Genomic DNA, 25416 nt, shown 5'->3' on the forward strand with positions numbered 1-25416 from the left:
GGCATATGAGGTGGTTTTCATAGTCACCTGGACAATTACAGTTACTGGGGATTTCTGCTTTAAGGCTTGCATTGCATTAATAGTTCCAGCATGAAAATCTTCAGCATGGTTTTGTGTGCTGTGTGTTGAACTGGTTTGAAAATGGGCAGCTGAGTAAGGTTCTTTTCTGTAGCTGTTGATCAGACAGCTGTGTTAGCTTCAACTGTTTTGACTCAAACTATGAATACTACTGTTTACAGGTCTCAGATGTGGGTACAGTAGTTATCAGCAGTAAGGAGAGTTAATTTTTGTGCAAGATTTTAAGTTCAAGGAAGAACTGGTTATTGCTTGACTTTTGGCTTCTGTTCATAACTGTACTCTGCCCCTTAGAGTTGTTTTGAAAAAGAAGAGGGGATGGAGAAAGATACGGATTCCAGTTTTGTCTACCTGAGATTGTTTGAATGTTAAGAGAAAGCTATTAGTGAGAAACTGGAGAGGTGCTTCTTTTTTTTCTTTTCTGTTCCTTCTTGTTCCCTTTTTCTCATTGTACAGATACTACCTATGAACTCATGGGAGACATTCTGTTTCAAAAGATTTATGAAACATCAACTGGTGTTGAAAATAACACCTATTCTTGAAAAAAAGGGTAGATAACTTTCTTGTTGCTAAGATAGTTTGGAAAGACGTGAGTTTTTTAGTCATGCATGTTTTTCTCCCACTGTGGTGTGAAGTGTAACTAATAGTAATTTTGCTATTTCAAAGCAATGCATTATACTTTCAGGTGAATCAAATCTCTTCTTCAAAGATGCTCTAGGTCATTAAGAGTGTTTAATTGAACAAAACAGCAGCACTGTTTCTTATATTTCCTGGTGCACAACTTGCCACTTTTTGGTTTCTTAGCTTAATTGTAGGTAGGTGACATCAGTCGGTAGAGATGTCTGTTTCTAGCTTTAAGCCTTCCATTGATTTTCATTGAATGAAATTATGGCTGCAGTTAGCTTGAGGAGTTTGTTTTCTCAGATACTCAAGACAAAGGTTTTTATTTATCAGTAAGGTATGGCTTACTTCTTCTGGTCTGTGCAATTATTGTCTATAAAAAGAAGATTTAAAAACTACTTAGGTACCTTAAGGTGGAGTTTTACGAGTACACATTTCTTTTTGACAGCTAGAAGATGGACACACTTTGTTTGACTACAATGTTGGACTAAATGACATAGTTCAGCTTTTGATACGTTCTGATTCTGAAGCTCCTACCACTACAGCTGTGGCAGATCAGGATGGAGAAGTCAATCCCTGTGCTGTTTCCAACTGCAAGAATAAAGTCAAAAAAACAAACAGTGGATCACCCAGTCAGCCATCTACATCATCTCGCTCATTTCTCATTGATCCTGGCATTGGATTGTACAAGGTATGTACAAACTTTAAAAGCTTGCCTGTAGATTTAATATTTTTTTATTATTATTATTATTTTAAGAAATGTATTGTTTTATTGCATCAAAGAGTGTATCCTCATTGCTTTCTTTTATGATTTAATTCCCCAGTTCAGCTTAAATGAAATTTACATGATTTATACTGACTCTTGGAGAGTCATGAGCATGGCCCGTGTACCAGTCTCACTTTTCAGGAGAGTTCTCAAACTCTGACACAATGTGTTCTTCAAAATACATTCTTGAAAAAGTTTAAGTATCTTTGAAACAAATACTTTCTTGTGGATAAAAGAAAGTGATAAAGAAAATGTGTTAAAGTGTAGCTTTTACCCTTCTTTTTTCTTCAGGCCAAATAATTGTTGTAATACTAATGTTTCAATGCTACATTAGAAGTAGACAAATTGTGTAAATATCTCAATTTCTTTAAGCTATATGTTATGTAGTTGTACCTTTTTTAATGTAGATTTTTTAGGAATTGCATACCTAGTATTCATTTAGTTTTGTACCTTGTTGAATTTTTCAGTATTGTTGTGAAGGATTACATCATAGTACTAGAAGTTTAATTTAAACAGAAAAGGACCAGTTTCCAGATTGCTAGCTTATTGAATATTTAGTAGAATATGTGTATACGAATATATATCTCTCTGTGTATATCTCTCTGTAGGGAATGATAGCATTTCACCTCCTCTTTGGGTGTTTCTCTTAGAGAAGACATAGCCATAACAGTAATTATTTTCCTGGAAACTGTCCACAATTACAGAGAAGGAAATGGAGGTTGAGGTTGCTGTAAATGGAAAGACTTGCTACAGTGTTGCCTTAAGTCCTTGAAGAATTGACAAAGCTGGCTGAGAAAACCATGAGCTGGGTCTCTCTCTGTCTTATCTAGTACCTGGCTCAAGCAAGGCCTAAGGATGAAGCAATGCCTGGAGTGAAGCAGAGGCTGCATGGTCCGGTGTTGTTAGAGTGGTGTACAGAGGAGCGCCTGTACCAGCCATTAGCCTCACTTCCCCTTTGCCATGTACAACAAACCTCATTAAAAGTCTGTTTTCTTTATGGACTGCACAAAGGCTATGGGGCAGAGAGGTCAGAGAGCCTTTGCTGTGGACTGAAGTGTTTATTTTACCTTTTGTATCAACAGTAAATTCTGACCAAAAGTTACTAAGATCTTTGTTAAGTCCTATTTGCATTGTAACTTTCACAAACCTAGGAATGCAGATGAAAAGAGAACGTCTGTGTAAGACCACAGTGGCCACTGTCCCACCTATAACATGAAATTGTTCCTTTTGGGTAGAACCAAAAATTATAATACAGAAGGGGTATTTTTGGGTTAAAACACAGAGGGGGAAAACACCTCTATTTGCTTGGGATAGGTTGATGGACAATGTTTCTCCTCCTCCCCTGAAGGAGCACATTTAGGCAGGCTTTGTACCTCCCAGTTGCTTTGAAGCAGACTCAGGAATATTTATTCACACACATGAATATTTATTAATGTTTGGGAGCATTTATTATTATAGCTGAATATGTAATAATATGTATGGATACTTATTAACATATATGATTATAGATATTTGTAGTGCTAGCAGATCTCTGTTAGTATTACTTTCTGTCATGACGTATATTAACACTCTGTGGTTAGTTCATTGTTCACTGGCAATCCTGAACCCACCTCCTGGTTGATTCAATAAACTGCACTGTTGGTGAATCTGGATTGTAGATGTTACTGAACACAACCAGACTTAGTGCTGAATTAATCAGAAATCAAGCCCAGTGGCACTCAGCCTTCTGATCTCTGAGGACCAGCTGGAGCACCACAGGTTCATTCTCGGCCAAATTTCTGATGCCTTAATGGAGTAGAGGCTGCCACATGTGCATGCAAGGTAATTTCAGTTAGCATTCTGTTCATTCTCTGCGGAATCAGGGAGTCACAAAATCAGTAGCTTGAATATGGAGACACAAGCTTGTGTGCTTATTTTTTATGTCCATTTTTTACAATAGGAAGAACTCCAGTTCTTCAGTTCTGACACTTTACAATTAATTGATGAGTGTAAAAGGTAATATATGAGAAAGGATGGGGAGATGGGAGAACACAGCAGATAGACCAATCTGAGGAAAAGAGTACTAAAATGTTTCTTTTTCAAGAATGTTACATTTCAATATGTTAAATATAAAGTAGTCTCTTAGCTTAGTCATTTTGTTCAGGATTAAAACAGAAAATATAACAGAGAATGGTGATATCAGCAAGCATACTCAAGGAAAACTATTTTGTCAAGTAAGCTGAAATTTTTGTGATGTCTCATTCCAGAGACCTAGCTCTTTCCCCTTCATTACTTGTGATTACTTTTTCAGTCGTGTTTTCAATATATCTAAGCAAAAATTAATGGGTATAGTCACTTCACTGTTTGCTATTTATAGGTAATGGTATAAATGTATACAGAGGATTTCTAATTACAGTATTTGAAGAACATATTTTTACCTGGTATTGTAGTTCAAAGGTTATAAACTTATTTAATGGAAGTCTAGGCCTAGGGCCTAATAAAGTAAGGCATGTTAGGTGGCTAAATAGGTAGGTGTATTTAGTGATTCTGCATTTCATTGTCAAACAATAAGGAATAGTTTACTTACTGTAAGAAACATTTTGTTATAACTTGTTCTGCCTGAGCAAAGTCTGATGCCTTGTTGGATCTTCATCCAGAGTAGACTCAACAAGATACCTGTTGCTTACTCAATACTGTAGATAGTCTGAACCTCTGTGCCCTGCTCTCTCTTTCTGATTTCAGCTACCGAAAGTAAAGTTAGATGGTATGGAACCAGCAATTAAAAAAAAAACATTTTAAAAAATGGTAGTGTTGATATTGGAAATAAAAGTTAATAATTAAATCATTGTTAGGTGGTTAAAATAGTGATTTAAACAGAGTTCCTCTGTGTGTTATATGTTATGTAAATCAGGATGTTTTAGCTTCTTTTATATCCCAGTTGTACCTGGCATCTGATACCGTTCCATGGGTTCTAAAAGAGTAGTAGTGGATGGATTTATGTGCTATTCTTGTTTTCTGTTACTAAGAATTGTTAGTGGTGTCTGGTCTAAGAACTGGGAAGCCATCTCAAGATGGACTTGGCATGAGTGAACAAAACTGTCTTAGCTAAGCAATGGCCAGAAAGAGGAAGAATAACAGGATGATTTGCAAGAGGGCAGTTACAGTAACAGTAGTTTGGGTGTGCAGGAATGAAGTTAGAAAAAAATAAACCTCATTCAGAAGCATGTGTGTGTTTTATTTTCTGATTCTTATGTGGTCAGTTTTTTTTTTCAAAAGACACTGACTGCAGTAAAAACATTTTAGCCAAGACCACTAGCTTGGAATAAAAACCACACAAATGGACTCTGTAATTAAAATCAGTGTTTGTTTAATATTGTTCACAAATAGCTGCTAATAAAACATCTCTTAAACCAAACATCAGTCACACAATATAGTTGTATTAGGCTCTTCAGAAGTCTGTGGTAATAATTATTTGCTCTTACTCTTTGCAGGCGTGGGAAATATATTGTGTAATTATTTGCATCAAATTCCATATGAATTATAGAGAAATGATTGAGGAAGTTTCCATTGATGTGTTGCTTTATAATTATTTTTCAATTTTTTGTTGTTCTGGCGCTGGATGTGCTGGATTTTAACTTGACTAACATGGTTTTTTTGGCACTTCCATAAGTGATTGGAAGAAGTAGCAGCAGATGGGGAATCCTTAATAGTGTGTATCTCATTCAGCTGTATTTTGGAGAAGAGGAAGTAAAGCACCACTTCGAGCTGCATCTAGTTCAAACATGTAAGATTACATAGGGATGCCTTCATGAAGGTTCCTTCTAGAAGTGCCAGAATTCACTGTTTATATTTAATATGTATTTATATGCAATATAAAGAATATTTAATAATATCAAATAATAATTAACATATTTTAATATAATAATTTGTATATTTATGTTTATAATGTCTATATTAAAATAGACTGATAGATTTAAAATAAGGTTGTCCTTTTCTGATTTGTTTATCATATGGCTGAAATGTCATCCTGGTAATAAGCTGTACTTTGAATACTGTAGATTCTAAGAAATTAAAAATAAAAATACACATTGGTATTTTACATATGCGACAAAGAACAAAACATTAAGTTTGGGAACTTATCTGAAGAAGAGGAATGGCAAGAGTAAAACAGGAAGTATTCCTTTAACGGGATAAACTTGTTAGCTCAAACTGCTGTCAGATACCTTTCAGATACCAAAAGATTGCTTCCCTCTTAAATACTAAAACTTACTGAAAATGCAATAAGGTTATCCGTGTCTTTAGAATTAGAAATTAGCCTTTGGAGTGTGTGTGAGTAAGTATCTATCTGGCACAGTGTTGGTACCTGACAAAGACTGTAGCTTAAACCATATATGTATTTATGTATATGCATATCTGCATGTGTCTAATATTGATAATTAAAGATTTTTTATCTGCAATAGTTCTGTTGTAATAAGTTTATCATACTTGCTGTACTGTTGAAGTGGTTTATAAACCTTTTCTTTCAGTGTTCTCAGTATTATTAAAGGAACATCCATTTATTATCTGAACATATGAGAAAATATAACATGATTTAGAATAGTAAAGTGGTTTGGTCTCTTAACACCAGTAATACTGTGAGTACAGAAGTGAGAAATTCTGGAAATGAGTTTAATTTCTTACAGTCACACTTGACTGTGGTGGCAACCTTGTTCGATTTTTTCCTATCTGTCCTTGAGTCTTTAAGGATTAAAAAAATCTTGCAGGACAAAAAGATAGAAAGTTAAATAATAATTTCAGGTCAGAGGTTCCGGAAGGTCTGTAAACCCTTTGGTTTTGAGCTAGCATTTTAATACCATCTGTGTTTTTCACAGCCATAAAGAACAGTTGGTAAAACAAGAGGAAAGGAAAATGAAAGAGATCAGGCTAATTTTCAGATCTGAAGAGAAAAAAAAAAACTAGCATTACTTTTTAAATTACATATAAATTATATTTATACTAGATTTTAATGAAGAGAGAGTAGTAAAGTATTAAAAGTGCAAATAAAAGTATTAATGATTGAATATTACTTGAACTTGCAGCTATTTATTATAGTTGATTGTTTAATAAAGTTAAGCAGTAGCATAGTAAGTTTTCTGATTTATTTTTTTCTTAATTGGTAATTTATAAAATAAGCATAAATTCATTATTGAATTTTCCTTTTAGATAAATGAATTGGTGGATGCCCGTGATATCAGCATTGGAGCCTGGTTTGAAGCTCATATAGAAAATGTTACCCGAGCAACAAAGGGACATAAGAATGGTAAAGCTCAAGGGAAGAGTGGTAACACTTACAAAAGGACTAATGGAAACTTAAATCAAGATCATTCTAGAGAAAATGCAAATAACTTGGACAGTACACCTTCTACATCTTATTCAGACTGTATGGACACTGATGAAGAAGCTATTTATCATATCAAGTATGATGAGTAAGTGCTCCTGATACTATTTTGAGGACATCACATATTGTTATTTGGTTTGTATAAACCAAGAATTTCTTGAAGAAGCTTGGAATCAAAGAAAGAAAGTTCAATATTGCAACCAAGAAAAAATAGTAAAAAATTTACAACACTTTTCAGTTGGATATAGCAAATCCATTGGCTGTAATGATGTTTTTTATGCCTAAATACTTGTAAGGTATAAAGTATAAATATACTCTCCTTAGAAGAATATCCTTTCTATATAAGAGTATACATCCTTTTACATAAGAAAAAGAAACTATATAACCAAGTTATACTGTTGGCTTTTTCAAGTAAGGTATTTTTTAAATTTTTTTTAAATTATTCCTGTGTGTATGGAATTCCTCTAAACAGAGCTGGAGGAGAGCTCCCATTGAAGCAAATTTTTGTTACTTAATTTGGATTTGTTTTATTTTTTATTTATTTATTTACTCCGAATTGAGTAATAGTGTGCAAAACTTAAGATCTGCACTTCCAGTAGAGATTTGTCATTGAGAACATAGTGACTGAGGACTTGAAACTGATCCTGAGCTGGAGAGAGGGCATTAAGAGTGGGGTTATTTTCAAGGTAGTTCGGGGTTTTTTTATCCTTTCTCTAGTCACAACAAATTCTAGAGCCTGCAGTGTGTGGGTGGAAAACACTGAGTTTGAAAGGATTTTGTATTTATGGGCAGGTTTCACACCAATTCATTTGCTTGAGAAATTGTTCTGGATTTTTTTTTTGGTAATAATGTGTTTAAGCAGTAAGTTAAGCTTCTAAACAAATAAAATTTTAAATGAGTTGAGTATTTTAAATTATTGATACTGAGATTAGTAAAAATACTGTAGTCTGTGGAATGTAAGATTGAAGTAGAAGGATACAAAGTATACTAAATATTAACTAAATATAGCTTTCCGGAACACTTCTTTAGAGTAGCTATTTCTACTTTACGTATTTTAGTATGTAACTCTGCATCTGAGTTACACAGAGCACTTTTTGTTCGTTGTAGTAGTAATAGATACAACTTAATGCACTTTCTTGACTCTATGCTAAGTTTGGATTCCATATCTGCAACTTTAAGCATTTTACTTAAAATGTTAGAGAATTTAAATGGTGGAAGTAGAAATGTAAGTATTTTATTGAATATTGCAAAAGACATTTGAAGATAACATAGTTAGCTGTTATGATCCAAACAAAAATATTTTTCCTCAAAATTAATGTCTTTGATGGTGTGATTTCAAAGACCTGTCTTTAATACTGTCTGATTTTACATCACTGTGGATATATATGAGTGAGGAATGGGGCAAACATTTCTAAAATAGTGTTTGTAAAAGTTGCAATGAAATTATGTTGGTTTGTTGTTGTTTTTTTTGGGTTTTTTTGTGGATGCTGTTATTTTTTATGAGTTGAACCTACAGAAGTAGAAAATGTTTCGCAACAGTTCTGATTTTTCTTTCAAAGTGTAGTCTTACTAAACAAAAAGATTGACCTGTGTTAATGTATACTTCACTTTCACCAGGTGGAGACAATCTTTTTACTCCTACAAGATGGTTATGTATAGCAGCTGTATACACTTAGCCAACAAAATTAAGCAAGCTACATAATATGGCAAGATTGTCACAGTTAAGCTGCTCAGTCTAAGATAGTTAAAAAGTTAAAGCTTTTGGAAAGAAAAATTGTTGGAAAGTACAACTTGTACATTTATGAATGATAAAGTTTTTGGTGGATGTTCCCAATACAGTTCTTTTGGGGTCTTACTTTTTGTGCTTTAGTGTTACCCAACACACACGTTGCAATGGTAACTACATTTGTGCTTCTACCACTTTGTTTTCATACATTAGTGTTTTTACCTCTGATGTCTATAGACAACTCTTGTATTCTGCCACCTCTTTGCTTGATGTGGATAAGTAGAAACATCATAGTGTGCTTTGACATACAGTTGCTCTCTCCTACAGAAATGCATTAATTTATCTCTTCACTCCTTTTCTTCAAGCTTCATATCTTACTGTGAGTACTATGCCCTGCACAGTTACTGGTGTGTGGGTGTTTTGTTTTTCAGGTTTGGATTAAGCATTTTGCTGCCAGATGTACTTGACATTTCCTAGTCTATCCTTGTAGTGTTGTTTTGGAGAAGCTCTTCTCCTTTTTATGTCTGATAGATGATAGTTCTCACGGGTAACAGTTTCAGCTCTGTCTTTCCTACAACAGATATTCTTACATGACACAAAAACAATCTTTATCTGAAATAGAGTAAAAATTGCTTAAAAATGGAAGACGTAAACCTGGTGCCAGTATAGCCATCAAAATTACTTCAATAGATTGGAAGGGCTATATGTCAGAGGTGGGCACAGGTGCACAACTTCTCAAATCACAACTGATGTTTTTCTGTCTGTTACATCCTTCCCGTTTGGAAAAAAAATCACCACAAAAGTTACAGTTGAGGGCTAGGTCACCTGTAATGCATTGAATTGGTGTACTCTACCCCCTAGATCAGTATGTTCTCCTATACTAGTTTTTCTTAAAGGGTGGGACAGGGCTTGTCCTTATCATAAGTGAGAAAACTTAAACCACTGCTTTAGCAGAGGTGCTGCTAGATTTACACATCACAAATCCTGTACAAAACCTAAGAGCTTTGATACACAGTTCTAGATTTCATAGAAGTGTTCCTCCTCTGAGGGACTCAGTGTTCATTCGTTCCTCTTTCCATTTCTTGTTTAAATAGCGTAGTTACAGTGAATGTGACAGGAAAAAAATGACAGCTCTTTCTGCGAAGAGTACAGTTAAGGGAAATTACCCTTTCTGGGCAAGAATTAATTACAGTAATTTCAAAAAGTTAGTCAAAACTACCTTTTGACTAAATAGAGCTCTTCTACCAGCTTTGACTGCCACAGATAGGAGGTACTGCATATTGCTCTGTGATTTTGTAGATAACAGCACTGGTGAGCTGTTTCCCTAGTGGTTTTCTCTCACCTCTTCCACCACCAGGCCCCACCCCAGCTATGTGTTTAGTATTTAATTAAATTGCTGCAATAGTTAAAAGACCCGCATATTTCTGCAGGGAGAAATCCTAGGGCTATTGGGAGGAACAGGACTCAGTGTCAGATTAAGCTGGAGTCACTATCCTTGCTAAATGCAAATGTTTAAAAGATTTGAACTTGTTTGAGAGCCCTAGTTTCACTACACCAGTGCTGACCTTCAGGCAGTATCAAATTTCTTGGCATCCATTTGTAGCTATGTAACTTCTGTGCAACAGTCCATCTTCTGCTTTCAGTTTCTGAATGCAGATTTTTCCTTGGTGGCAGCAGTTTGAAGGTGTGTTCCTGCTTTTGTTAGTATACTTCCTCCTCTTAGACTTTATTCCCCATATTTTCATTTCATGCTTGCATTTGTGGGTATCACAAGGAGCCATTAAACACTTTGAAGTCCAGGATGTGCTATCAGGTTTCATACAGTGCTATCATACATTTCTTTCTTCTGCTCCCAGTAACTGACTTCAAATGCAGAAGAAATGAACCTGTCTTGAGCACTAGAAAGCCAAATCCTGATTTAAAAGGACTTGTGAGGAATCCAACACATGCTGAGATCCAAAAGTTAACTGAGATAAGTGTAGGTGATATCCACCACAGCTTGCTTAAGAATCACTTCCAAATCAGAAATAGGACATTTCAATAGCTGAGGACATAAGGACATTCCTACAATATCAGCATTTGCCCTTTCCTCTTAATTTACTGTATTTCATATTAGTAACTGGTGTAGCACTGGTTATAGTGTACTTAGTTGCAGGGAGACAGTTCTCATTCTGTGAGTACTAGCTTCTTGATTGTTAGCTCCCTGAAGCAGCAGGAAGACGTAGGGATTTAACCTAAGTAATTGGATTGCAATCAAGTAATGTATTTTCCTTTCTTTTCTTGTTTCAGTCATTTGTAATAAAGTCTTTCCATTTGAGAAGGCTCTCAGCAGAGGCCACAGGGAGGCTGGATGTTTCTGCACAGCATGAGAAATTTCAGTGTAACAACTTACATACAAGTACAGATTAAGTGTGACTCAAGTGTAGGTAACTTTTTCCAAGGCCATTGTTTTGGCTGATGATATTCCCCTCAGGTTTTATAACAATCAGAGAATTTAAGTTTAAACCATGAGGTAATATCTGCGTCATATGCCATAAAGTACACTGTGGTTATTTCTTCTAGGGAACTAATTGCTTCTGTTTACTTCATGCTTAATGTGAGCTGTGGAGTAATGCCCTTGGATTTTAAAGGGGTACCACACATTAGGAAAATTAGGATTTCACTGTGTTGCCAGAGGTCAAAAAGGTGTAGTCATCCTGTGTGGCTGTTGAAGCAATATGCAAGACACAGTCTTGCAGCTGGAGAGCACAGGCTATTCTGAAGCAATGAGGAGAAAAGTTCCAAGTACTGCCTGGTCAAAAAAACCCACTTTCTAAAGTCTCATCCACATCTGAAGAGATCGTCAAGAGAATAATAGTATTAAACTTGCTATTACTTTTTCAAGGAATGGTTTGAAGATTAGACTTCCTTAACGGGTCCATTTTCTGAATGTTTTTAATTTGAAATCTTCAGTTTTAAGTAGTAGACTGAGATTGAATAGATTGTATCTGAGAATTCACATAGATCACACTACTGATAAATTGACTTTTGGGGACCAAAAGACACTGTGGGCCATTCTCAGATGAGGTAGCCCCAACTTCGTTCTTATACTTTGCTTTCCAGCTGTATACATCTGATAATGAAGTTGCATTGAATTTTGTGATTATGTGACTGTACAGGGAAGTGCTCTTGTTCCTAATATATCTAAAAAATTAGTGTTTACTAGGTGAATGTTACTGAGTTTTGTTGTTCATCAGTCAAGTAACTTTGCCCAGCAGGGCTGGTTATAGGAAAGATTCCCTGCTTCTTTGAGAGGTAGCTGCTTTGTCCAGCATTAGTGATAGTGCATGATGCAAACTGTCTGTCTTCCATGAAGAAATGCCAAAATACATTCCTTTGCATGCTATGTGTTTCTCAATTAACCTTTGTAAATGTTCAGCTGAGTTATTTGACTTTTTTCTTTATATACATCAAACACAGGAAAGAGTGCAAATCAGGAGGATGTATGCTGCCAGATTCCTGACTGTAGTTTCAGACAATGAAGTGAGGATTTTTTTTGAAGAATATGAAGTTAATGGCTAGAAACATGACAAAATTACTGGAGCTATAGACTGTAGTTTTGTTATAGCACTTACTTCCTTTTGTTTATGTTGGAGAGTCTAGAATTTCAGAAGAGGAACAGGAATAAAAGCTATATTGTCTGCTAAGTAGAATATTAAGACAATCTATTCCTAGGAGTAACACATGTTTTTTCCCACCTTATGTCAGTCACAAACCTTTTTTATAAAAATAGTCTGAGTGACTACTTGGAGCACCTCTCCTAGCTATGTGTTTTTGTTTTCCAGTTCCTAATATCAGTGATTAGTTTGTTTACTCATTCCAAATTTTTACCTCATACATATTATTAGGCAAAAGTAGTGAAAGAGCTGCTATGCCAGATATCTTTTTTTCCATATATCCTCACTAGAAAGTGTGCCACCGGAATCATTCAAACTTGAAAGTATTTAATGGGAGTATCTGCACACTACTGCTCTTCATTTTGAGAAGTCTGTTCCTTGTAAGGTTGTTTGTCCCATTTGCAATTGGTTTCTGACCACATATTCTGTGTTTCATAATGTGAGTATTAATGTGTTATAGTCCGGGTTTTGACAAGAGGCATTAATTTTAAGACTTTGATTTCTAATGATTAGACACCTTGTGCAAACTGAAAAGGAAATAGTTTGAGGAGACAATCTGGGTGTTTCTTACGTCTTTTTAGAAAGGATTTGAGCTAAGGGAGGGAAGCTTTGCTGTCCTACTATGTGTTTGAGAGAACAATTAAAATAATAACAGTTAAACTCTTTTCATTTAAAAATTATTCTTTGCTGAAAAAATTGTGTGATTAGTGATTTACTCATTATTAGTAATTTGCTACTTAGTCATTTATCTTGATTTAGCTGTGTTCTCCTTGCATTCATGAGGAAAGTTTTTTCAAAAAATGCGTGACTTATTATGCATGATTAGTCTGCTATCTAGTGAAGTCAACCTGGTTTTCATGATGTTCACATTACTTAAAGTTATAATACAACATTATTGTATTACAAATTGAACATTCTTTGTATTTCTTATATTTTTGAACTTCTGTTTTGATACTCTTATTTTCGGGTTATCTCCCTTTGGAGTATCCATATTGTCCACACATCACAGTGGTGTTAGACTAGAAGTTACTTTTTCTTGAAACTTAGAATTAAAGTAATTAGGAAAGTAAGATGGTTCTCTTCAGGCTATTAATACGGCTTCTCTGTGTTTAAGCTGCTTAATTCTGGCATTATTAGTTTTTAGGTAAGATTCTCAAAATCCTGTTTATGTTCCATGTGACTGATTTTTATCTATATTGATATTCAGTACGTCTTCCAGTCTGTCTTTTGAAATATATTTTTCTTGTAATAACAAAGTATCAGACCTGCTGATTTTTCGGAAGTGCACAGCTCAACTACTTCAGTGATATTTTCTTTATTTTTCCCATTCCTAATTGTGGCTTACATGGTCTTCCAGTGTAGTGCTTTTTGAAACACTATTTTGGCTTTCTCAAATACTACAGCAAAACAAGGCTATTTATTTCCTCAGGTTATAAGGAAGTGGGGTGGTAGGAATCTAGTTTTTGTCCAGTTCTATCTTCTTAGTCAGATTTATCTCTTCCAGCAGTTCATTCCTTTCTGTTTAATTTTTTGTTTTTACCCTCCTATTCCTTCATTGCAGGGTTGGAATTATTCTTTTCTGAATTTTTTGATTGAAAAATAAAATGCTTTAATTTTATTAATATTTTTTAATAATTTTAATTTTAAAATAATTTTAAATTTTTGCATCTGCAGTAACATTTCTTACTGTACTAGTATGGAGAGTGGATGGGAAGTCTTTACTTTTGTTTCCAGAATATTATTTTTCCAGTTCTAATTGTTCTAGTAATAGCTGGGAAAAGTGTTAAGGCGGTATGCAAAGTTGCAAGGTCTCCATATTAATCAGGCTTGGGTTTATTCTGACATGGAACTGCTATGTGTCCTAGCATTTGAGCATTTTAGGAGCCACAGCCAGCCATCTGACCATAGCCAAGAAATACCAGAATTTTTACTTCATGAATTATTCTTTGCTATGGAGACTGTCTACACAGATAGGAAATTTCAATAAATCCTTGCTATGTTAGTGTTAGAAATACTACAGGGAGTAATGAAATTAGAGGTAAATAGAAACATCCTATGGTGCATAATATTCATTAAATTCTTATGATTATGCTTGTTGGTACAGCTTCCTTTCCTCAGTATTAGTTGCCAAACATCCTAAAAACATAAAAAACCAAGAAACTGCCCCCAGCTGTTTTAAATTTAAAGGTTTAATTGCGCTATGTAATCTTCATTTTGACTGTACCAAATTTTTGCTAGTCTAATTGTTTTCTCTTGAGTGTGATCTTAGGCTTTTAAAAGTAACTCAATAAATGAGAAAACACTTTCAGCATATGTTCATGTCAATTATGGACTAATGTGAAGGGTTAAATAGCTGCTAGCATTCACCAGCATCCATGAAAACATTCCTTTGTGTGTGAAGTTACAGCAGTAAAAACATTCAATATCTATAACCCTTTGCAAAAGAAAAGTAAAATGTAGCAAAAGAAATCTCATTTGTTTTTTTCTAAAGTTTGTAAGCTTGCATTTCTGACCAGTTGATTAGAGGAAAAATGCACACAGTGGAGAGTCAGCCTTCCTTTTCTTCCTTTGGAAAATAGTTTCTGTTTATAAAAGGGGAATTTGGAGGTGTTTTTTGGTAAGTGATCTTAGCAAAAAAGTAAGTGATCTTACTTCTACTCAGTTTTTTCTTGAGCGACTTCCAAGAACAACCGTGGAGACATTGTTAACGATGACAGTCTGAAATTCCTCATCGATACAATAGGAACAATCTGTTTTGAGTTGTATAGGGGTTAGAAAGATAATATGAATCTGAATTTAGGGAAAAAGGTTGGTCCAAAGGTTGCCCAGGAAAAACAGAAGCTGAAGACATTTTACTTTCAGAAGAGAATAGATTTTTCAGATCAAGTTTCTATGGATGTCAACTCTTGTAAGTCACATATTTTGATTTTCTTTTTTCAACAGTGACATGGAAACTTCTAAAATGTTTATTGGTTATTTTTACCATCCCATATGTATTTCTTATTTGATTATTTTGCTGTATACATAAATTGTGTCTATTTTTGATTTAGCTTTCCTAGTTTCCTGATGTTTAAGCACTCTTTTGGTTTCAGAGATCAAGTAAACTGAGTCTTTATTTACTATGTTCTACTTGCTGTTTTCTGCAAACTTTAGGAAAAGTTTACTGTAAAACTTTTGGCACTGATTAGTAGGTCAAATATAGCTGTCTTAAGATTTCAGTAGCCTGTTGTACAATAATGTGATGCTATTCATTACTCAATAGAATAGGCATGATCTCTATAGCTATTTTTTGCTTTGTCTTATATCCTGTAGGTGAATCAATCGTCTTTTTTGTGGATAGTACAGTTAAAATATTAATAATTAATATAGTATAATGGTATGGTAATTCTTTTAGGTGAAAGTTGCATAACATAAAGGCAAATCTTCAAATGTTAGCTTTTCAGTATGCACTGAATTTGGAAACTACATGGGCAGAAGCACCTTAGTAAATGTGGAGTTACATCTTATGAAACTACTGTTTTGATAATGAGTTGATCCCAAGCACCTGTCTTTGTATCGTGTAACTTCTGTTGTGCAAAATTTTATAATTAGGATCTAAAATCAGGCTTTGTATTTAACTTTTTTAAGTAGTTAGAGATCTGTTCTTTTTACTTAGCCATTAGTTTATCTGAAAGTACACCCACTCTTAAACTCTTGTGGTTCATGCTTCTTTAAAGCACTAAATCTCCGCTGTCCCTCAGCCCCCCACATCATCAGTAGCAAACTGGTGTGTTATATTTAATAGAAGGCATAAAACAAAGCAAGATGAACTTGTTTAAAATATGTCCAGTTTCATTGGTGGGCTTTTAGTCAACTGTTCAGGACATCCTGATTTCAGGTTATAGTCTGTCAGTCTCTTACGGACAGTAGTTGTAGTATTTCTTCCTGTTGTAAGTTGCAATATGTGGTTTTCCCAAGACCTTGAAATAGTCTTCTTCAGTAAAGGGGGAGGCATATTGTAAAGTGGTAGAGTCATACTTTTATTAGTAAGAGTAAGATTTTTCCAAGTAATATTTAGCAATGCTGTTTGATAAAGGTATATTAACTGTCAGTGCTCATGCTAAAGTGCCAGTAATTGCATGATGAAAATATAATTTAAGATACATCGTCCTCAACATTGTTTGTTAAGAAGGGAGAATGAATAATTTTAATAGCAACTGTTTATTTGTAGTAGACTAATTTTATATTCTCTGTTAAATATGTTCTGTGAAGTCATGTAGTACTCCTGTAGCTCCCATCATTTTTATCTGCCTACACATAGTATGAAAAAAGGAACTTCACTTCAGCATCTTTTAACTTTTTGTTACAGGCTAGCTTTTTTTTTTTACAATTAATATTTTTATCATATCTATATTCTGCTATTTTTCCAGCACATGTGCAAATGTAGGCTCTAGTATCAAGTAATAGTTGCTTCATTCAATGGAATATAAGAACACTGTAGTGTTAAAATGAAAAACACCTCAAATTTGGAAAGGTTTCATTCCTCTATTGGGATTTTAGTTAGAGTGCTGTCTAGTAACACTAAATTATCGAAAAGTGCATATAGGTTTATGTAATTTTTTTTTTATTAGTAGTATTTTTTATATTTTGAGAAAACTCATGGAGGCTATTTTTCCCATCTGAGATGAGACAAATTCGTAGTCTGTATTTAGAGGAAAGCTATGTTTTAAAAAGGATATTAGGTCAGATTTTGGTTTTTGTGTGCCCAAAGAACATTTATAAACTTTTACTTCCGAGAAAAAGTTGTGACTTTCTTTTCGCTTTTACAGGAGTCATAATCATTGGTGTTGTTGGTTTTGCTTTTCAAGGTACCCAGAAAATGGCGTCATAGAAATGGACACAGTTAATCTTCGACCCCGAGCAAGAACCATTCTGAAGTGGAGTGAACTAAAAGTGGGTGATGTGGTGATGGTTAACTACAATGTTGAGACACCAGAAGAAAGAGGATTTTGGTTTGATGCAGAAATTACCTCTTTGAGAGAAATCTCAAGGACTAACAAAGAGGTTCATGCTAAAATTCTGCTGGGGTAAGATTTTCTTGACCAACTCAGAAAATCTCTACATATCATATAAGTGTGTTTGGTTTGGTTTTTTTAATCTGCTAGTCACCACTAGATGAATTTTAATGTCATACTTTGATTCCACAGCTATGTGAATTACAAAATTACAATGCATGGTTTTTACAATGTGGAGGCTTAACTGTAAGTCAGAATTTTTATTTTTCCTGGGATTGCTGGAGGCAACCATAAGGTTTTTTGTGTACTATGTGTGATTCAGATTGATAAGAGTGTGTTCCAGTAATTTTTTAGACAATTGGGAACCCTTAGATCTCACTGAGTATGAGTCATCTCTGTTGGTTTGAACAAGTCTCTGAACTGGCTAAATAAAATTTTAAAGAATAAAATATTTATGTAGTATTACAACCTCTGATAAGTAAAGTGTGGAGCTGTGAGATGGGGGAACTGCAAGTTTTCCTTGTGACTGAGATTACCTGAATATCTGTGCTTTGTTTCACTATTTAATTTTAAAACTTCTATATGGTTCTTTAAGAACTGTGTTTTTGGGGGAGATCCTTAAGATACTGCAGTCAGTAAGCTGTGTTACTGCCTTCTTAGGGATGAACAGATGACCCGTGATTGATTTAATGTTGGCATGTCCCTCATTTACTCTGGAGTGTTACTGTTCAGGGAGTGTGTTTCTGAAAACAAACTGCATTCCTTGTAATTTACTTTACAAGGAAAGAGGATATTGTATCTGTAGGAAGACTTAGTGTGGGACGTGGTTACTTGGGAGAGACACACAGAAGTCTCTGATTCAGGTCTAATTTAGTGTTTTGTTTAAAGGTGCAGTCTTACCTGGTACTGGGAAATAGCAAAGATGCTGGCTTGGTAGAGCATGCAAGTAAAGGAAAGTGTTTTGGGGGTGAGTTTTAATTTTAGAATTACAGGAGTTTTATTAGACAATCTTGGTGCATTATAGTCATCTTTTATGAAGTAGAAGAGGCACATGGGCTTGTTTTGTAGGCAAAGCAAAAAAACCTCAAACTCGAAATACAAGGCTAGAAAGAAAATTAGTAGGTATTTTGAATTATTAATTTGAAAGACAGAAGAGATTAAGAAATGGAGAACAATATCAATGGAGAGATGCAGATATTCATTGTAGTGCATTTAGTGCTAGTGACATTTGGTGAGTCAGGGGTGGGTTTCACAATCTTCTACAAATAGAACTCTCCAGAGAGTAGTTTACATAAAGTTACAATCCCTGTTGATAAAAAAAATTTACAGCTGTTGCCTACATGTATTCTTTCAGAGTTTTCTCCATACATTTAAAATAGGATAATCAAAATATATTCTATATTGGCAAAAGGAAGCACCTAGTGGCTAATAAAAAATTCTGGTTGGAACTCTATAGGGTAGTCTTTTCTATATCTAAATAAACTGATAGTTATGCTTCAAACTAGAAGCTGCTAAATTCAAATACTGTCAGTACTGTGGCAGGTACAGTAGGGTTCCTTGTGATACTTACAGTTACTATCCTCTGGAATGAGTTGGGAGGAAAACAACACAGTTGACAGATACTTATTCTAAGGTGATGAATTTAAGTCCATTTTTCAGATGGAATCATATTTCAGACAATTTTCTTCCTAATTAAGACCTCTGATTTCCTTTAAATGTTGATAGATTGTATATGCAGTAATCAACTTTTTGCAGAAAGTTTGGTTAACTGGTCCCTGTCATTTCTTAAATTTATCAAAGAATAATTCTGATCACCTGGACTACCCAACTCATTCCTTTCAATTAGTAGTAAAAGGATAAGAAAAATCTCCTAGTATTCATAAATTTGTGTAAGGAGCATGTAAAAGAAATTGCTTTGAATTTCAGTCATGTTGATTTACAAATTAAAAACCAATTTCAGTGTTTCATTTTTTATTAATTTATAATATAAACAATATAAAATATATTAATTTAGTTTTGAAATATAATGAAGTTGTTATTATTTTAATTTAGAATAATATAATTAATATATTTCTATTCTATGATATTGATATGTGATTATGAGTTCTTAACATGATGTTAGCATTACCTACTTGTCTCAAATAAAGGTGAAATTTATTTTGAATTTTTTATGATTATATGTTTGTGATTAATTGATTGTGTGCTAATGACTAGTTTTTTCTGTACTACTGAAGAGCAACCTTGGCAGGCAGTAAAGGGAGGCAGAGGTGGTCTTAGGGTTGCATCGGATATATTCATCTCTTGGACTTTTTTCCTTTGTGGTACTATATCAAAGAGACTTTGTATTAAACAATTTTTATGCCATATTTGAAGGTTTGATTTATTGCTCTGGTTGCTTTTGACAAAGATTTAATGGAGCTGTTGGCATAATCACAGGAAATAACAAGAATATGCTGTTTGTGGTCATGCTTTGAAGCTGGTAGAACATATGATGAATACTTTTTTGGGCACACTGTTACTCATGCTTTAGTCATAACCAAAAAGAAAATTCTTGTACAGTCTGTCATCATTAGCTCATCTTTTGGAAAATATATATGAAATAGCGAATATTACCAAATAGAGGATGAGACTGAGCTGGGGAGGCAAACATGATTATGCAGAATAATTGACCTCTCATTATTCTCATTCTATAGTATTCACATTGCAGCTGAAATTTTTAATTGTAGGATGTCTAAAACATACCGAAGAGGATTTTCTGTGTCTCAGATGCAAATACTAGGGAAACAGCAGTGCTCTGGCCATGGAATAGGACTTAAGGTTTCTCATGACTGTGTGTCCATGCTTGCAGATCAGCTTCTCTGAATGTGAGATTCTTATTTAGAAGTGTCTGTGGTACCTCTGAACTGATTTTAACTGCCAAGGTGCTGCATCTCCAGTTTTAGACATCCATTTTTTTTCTTTGGGAAGAGTGTTTTATTTCATAAAGACAACACTTGTTTGTAATCCAGAATAATAAGACTTGTCTTTGAGGCTAATGTTCACAATTTAACCATGGAGGCAGCAGATATATTAAAACTAACCATATCAAATCAAAGTAGATCAAATGGTGCTCTGCATTTGCTTCTTCTTAGAATGGAAGACAGAGACCAAATTAGATCTTACTTTTCTTCACAAAACTGTTGAAAGTCTGAGTTTAGCAAGGACTCTGTCAATACCAAGACTCATATTTTGCCTAAACCTTTGGAGATGTGTAAGAATCTAGATATAGATTATGCAGAATGAACATAATTTTTTCTTTAGATGAGTGAATGTTTAATGAATTTGGTATCTTCACCCGTGCAGCTGTAAAAGAATGTAATAGAATGGTCCTAAATTTTCATGTTCATATTTGTCATCTTTCAGTTCTGCAGGTTTTTGTATGAGAATTCCTGTTCCCAAAAATGAAGGTTTTTTTACAGATTACTTTCTCTTAATTTTTATTCCTATTATATATTTCAATATATTTCTATTTTCTGTATTTTTTTTTATATGTAATTGTATTTTTCTTGTAACCTGCCAGATCTGGTGTTTGTCTTCTTTTTTTCTTTTTTTTTTTTTTACATGGTATGCATTCATATTTATCACCCCACTACTTCATTTATTCAATCTAGCATGTTTTATTCTCAGAATGCAGTATGATATTTTAAAATTATCTTTATGCTATCTGTACAGATTTTACTTTAAACTTTTCCCTTTAACTTTTTTGGACAAGATTTTCTATTGATATTTAACTTCTGATTTTTTTAAAAATCATACATATATTTATTTTATAGCTTTTCAAAGGCACAGAAATTAAACACTTTATAGACTAGTGAAGTATTCTGTAATAGTGAGTGAAAAAAGCTGTGCATGGTGTTTTTTGTTTATAGTTTCAAGAATTCTTGTACTTCTCTCAATTTCTATCTAGTTGAAAAGAAAGTTATTGGCAGTTGTACCTTGTTTTATTTGGAAAATAACAGTAACATACTTTGTATCACTCTCAGTATATATTGTGATTATCGTCATGTGAGAGTTGTTGTCATATTTTGGTAGGTGCCCCATATTACAGTTCTCACAGTTTGTGTGAACACAGTTCTTCTTTAGGTCTGGAATTTTATTAATGTGATTTGTCTTCCTAATGCCTACATAATTTTCTATCCAATATAACATCCTGGTTTATTTATTTTATTGTAGTGTCTATGACTGTTGCTGGAAGGTCTGGGAGGACGTTGTTTTGATGCTGTGTGAAATATTAACAATATTTACTTGGACCCATTTTGTGAAATAACTTTCATTCTGTATCAGCAAAGGTGTCTTATTAATAAGAATTTTAATTGCTGAAGACCTTACCTGCATCTTTTTTGCACAGATGTAAAAGTGGCATATTTCTTCTAGGCAACAAAACTAGTAAAAAGGTGAATTTGTATCTCCCACTTTCCTCTTCTTTGTCAAGTCAGTGGAGTTGGCCACCTCCTTTGAAGAGAACTCCCCTTGGATCAAGAAGACTGTTTCAAATCCAGAGAGATTCTGAGTGGCCAAGAAGCCTGCTGGGATTTTTGATGACAAATCTGTAGAGGTGGTGCCTAGAACTTTTTAAGAATTTCTTTGTATTGCTTTTCCTAGTCTCTACAGCTAGAGATTGCTCTGTTTGTGATACACAGCCTTAGGGAATAATCTCACAACTCGTAACAGGAATGACTCTTGACAACCAGAATGTTTTTGCATACTACTTAATTACTCTGCTGGACAAAAGAAATCATGTTAGCTGAAGTGGTGTGTGAGCAAAATTCTCTGCTTGAACTTATAAGGGAATAAGAAAATAAAACTGTTCACTTTTAAATTCCAGATTAAGTTTTTAACCTTTCTTCAGTTGTGCTTTCAATTTTGAGGAAAAGAGTTAAAAGATACAGTGGACACAAGGATAGAATATTATTAAAGAGACTTCAGAGTAGTGTGAAGTGCCTTCTGTTAATGATTCAGGTGCATAGGGCAAGCTGCCCAGGAGATACTGGGACATCCTGAGTTCTAGAGAAAGGTTATTATTCAGGATGTATTGTTTCTGTCAAGTGTGAAACAGTAGAACTGTATCTGTCTGGGAATAAGGCATGAAGAGAGCATGAGCAGAGTGGATCTTTTACCATTCACTGTAGCACTTGTCCTCTTTGTAACGGCTCTATGAGATACAGTACCTTGACTCAGCAACTATTTTATCGAACCCTTGGTGTTGATACAGGCTGTGGTGAACAGACCAGAGCAGCTCTGCCCAGAAGGGCTTTGGGTGCGGTGGGTGAGACTGGGCATTCCCAGCCCACAAAATCAAACATGTCCTGGGCTGCATCCAGAGCAGCATGGTCAGCAGGGCCAGGGAGTGGATTCTGCCCCTCTGCTCTGCTCTGGTGAGACCCTGGCTAGAACACTGCATCAAGCTCTGGGATTCCTGGCAGGGGACAGGAAGGACATGGACCTATTGGAACAGGTCCCAAAGAGGCCACCAAGGTAGTTGAAGGAATGTAGCACCTCTTCTATTAGGAAAGGCTGGGAGAATTTGAATTGTTCCACCTGGAGAAGAGAAGGCTTTGGGGTGACCTAACTACAACCTTCCAGTACCTGAAGGGAGTCTTCAAAAAAGCCAGAGAGACGTTTTACAAGAGCGTGTAGTGACAGAACAAGGGATAATGGTTTCAATAGGTTTAGAGTAGATATTGGGAAGAAATTTTGTAGTAGAAGGGTGGTGAGGCATAGGAACAGGTTGCCCAGGGAAGCTGTGGATGCCCCATCCCTGTTAGTGTTCAAAGCCAGGTTGGATAGAGCTCTGAGCAAGCTAGTCTGGTGGAAAATGTCCCTGTCCCTGTGTCCCTGGGAACTGGAACTAGATGATCTTTAAGGTTCCTTTCAACCTTACCACTCTGTGATTCTATGAAAGAATCATTTGGACAGGCATTGGCTGACTTATAGATATCCTTTTCTTGTTTCTTTCTCCTTTCCCTCTGGACAGAAATTTCCATTTTACAAACACTCAGCGATGGACATGTTCTACACAGATGATAGCTATTCCTTCGCACTCTTTACCTGCAGGCTTCACTGTTGTACCTTAAAGAGCACAAATCTTCAGGAGATTGCCTTGAATAGAAAGGATATGAAGGATTACTCTTTTAAGATTTGCTGTCCCCTAATTATTTTCTGATATGGAACAAATATTTTATCTGCATACTTCCCTTTTCCTGATTCTTAAAAAGAGAACATGAAAAGTAACTGTTTTGTCCTTCGTGCCATTTCCCTGGATATTGCTTTATCTTAACTAGCAGTATGGGGAAACTGAATGTTTCAGGTTGGTTTCCCAAAATGGAGGAAAAGCAGACTAGATGCTTGTAATTTGTGTTGAGTCTTCTGGACTGTGAATGTCCTGTTCTTTGAAATTCCAGAAGTTTAGTGGCAAACCATGTCTGCCTTACAGAGAGAGCCAAAGAATAAGTAAGCCAATTATTTAAGATCTTTTTAGTCCTGGTGGTGAAAACCATAAGACTTTAAAGGGAAATCATCCCAAGGAAAAGGAGTAAGCAAATCCCATGGATCAAAACATGGTTAAATGCACAGCTTGTGTCAACAGACATTTGACTTCTAATAATACCACTTTGACTTTTGTCCCTCACAAGTGGAGAAAGAGAAATACTGCATCAGTTATAAAAGAGGACCAGTCAGCCTTATTTCAGTGTAAGGGACAGTTCTCATGAAGTGCTGGTGAAATTGTGATGATTAGGAATAGCCAGAGTGAAATTTTCTTCCAGGAGCAAATTGTTCCTTACAAGCTCATCTGCCTTCTGTGATAAAATTATTTTCTCTGTGACCAAGGGTAGAACAAAAGTTGTACTTTAATTCAATGTGCAAGTGTCCCCATAATATCCTGTCCCACTGTGATGATTCCTGTAGTAAACTGTGAGGATGGACAGCCAGGTGGGTTTAGAAAAAGAAAACATTGAATGATTTGGCTCAGAGGATAGTCATTACTAAGTTGCACACTACTTGGAAAATTATGACAGGCAAGGAACTGCAGGGATGTATCCTGAGACCCGTACCTTCAGTATCTTGTGGCAATACAGTGGACTCTTGCCAAGTTTGCAGACATGTTAAATTGATGGAAATTCGAGGGTGGTACTGTCAGTCAAAGAGACCTGAACCAAGCAGAGGAGCAATGGGTGGCAGGAGACTCCATAAAGTAAAGGTGGATAAATGCAGAGGTTTTTTCCACCTGGGAAGGCACAGCCCCTTGAAGCAGTACTGAGTGGGAGGTAGCTTCGATGGGCAAGATCTGTGGGTCTTGATAAGAAGCACGATGAATATGTGCCAGCAGTGTGTAATGAAGATTAACAGTATTTGGGCTGTATAGAAAGAAGTGTAAGTAGAAAACTGGGGAAAGTTATTTACTCTCCTTTACCAAGTACTAATTAAACTGAATCAAGAATATTCCACTCTCCTCTAAACACACACTCTCTCATCTAAATGGACAAAAGAGATACATAAAATGAAGTGAATTTCAGCAGAGGGGAGAAATTTGGTTATTTGGATTACATCTAAAAGCTTAACATTTCAATTAATTATGTATTAAAACAATTGCTTTAGCAACAGCAAGAAAAAGCGTAAGTAAAAGGTGTTAAAATTTCAAATGTTTTGGATGTCCTGTTACTGTAAGATAAAAGTATACCTTGAAGGTAAAGAATGGGTTGACTTGGATCTTGAGGGTTTTGTTTGGTTTTCCAGAACATAAATTATATCTTCAGTATTTGTAAGTGTCCTTTCTCTAATAAACATGCAGACTTGGAACCACAGAGTCTTTTGACTTGCTTTTTAGGAGAGTGATATTTAGAAATGTTTTCAAGTTTAATTTCTTCCCACTGAGGAAAGTAAGTCCAAAGAGAAGAGGAAGAACAGAAGAAAACAAATATAAGTGCAAAAAGGCATGCCGTGGGTGGATGGGAAGCAGTGGTGAGCACAGTATTAGGCAAAGCATTATAAAAAGAAAAAAGAAAAAAGGAAAAAGGAATGGTGTTGAGCTATACCAAATGGTGATACATTTAAGAGAAACTTTGAGGATGGAGAGGAGCTTTTGAGATTGCTCAAGGAGGATCAGCCAGATCAGTTTGTCTAGGACTAAGTGTAGTTGGGGTTTTAATAATATTATGGATGGTTACTCAACAAGCTCTCTGAAC

At 35.0% G+C, this 25416-nt stretch overlaps 1 protein-coding gene across 4 annotated transcripts in view; it reads left to right on the top strand.

The window, feature by feature from the left end:
- UHRF2 (ubiquitin like with PHD and ring finger domains 2) overlaps positions 1-25416 on the top strand; it is a 79137-nt gene that overhangs the window by 12865 nt on the left and 40856 nt on the right. For all 4 annotated transcript variants that reach the window (XM_015652322.3, XM_015652321.3, XM_015652323.3 and 1 more), the window contains exons 2-4: positions 1145-1387; positions 6644-6906; positions 17048-17266. In XM_015652322.3, coding sequence (XP_015507808.1) covers positions 1145-1387; positions 6644-6906; positions 17048-17266 — 725 coding nt within the window. The remainder of the gene's footprint in view (positions 1-1144; positions 1388-6643; positions 6907-17047; positions 17267-25416) is intronic.

Source organism: Parus major, chromosome Z (assembly GCF_001522545.3).
Source record: "Parus major isolate Abel chromosome Z, Parus_major1.1, whole genome shotgun sequence".
In the NCBI taxonomy this organism is placed as follows: Eukaryota; Metazoa; Chordata; class Aves; order Passeriformes; family Paridae; genus Parus; species Parus major.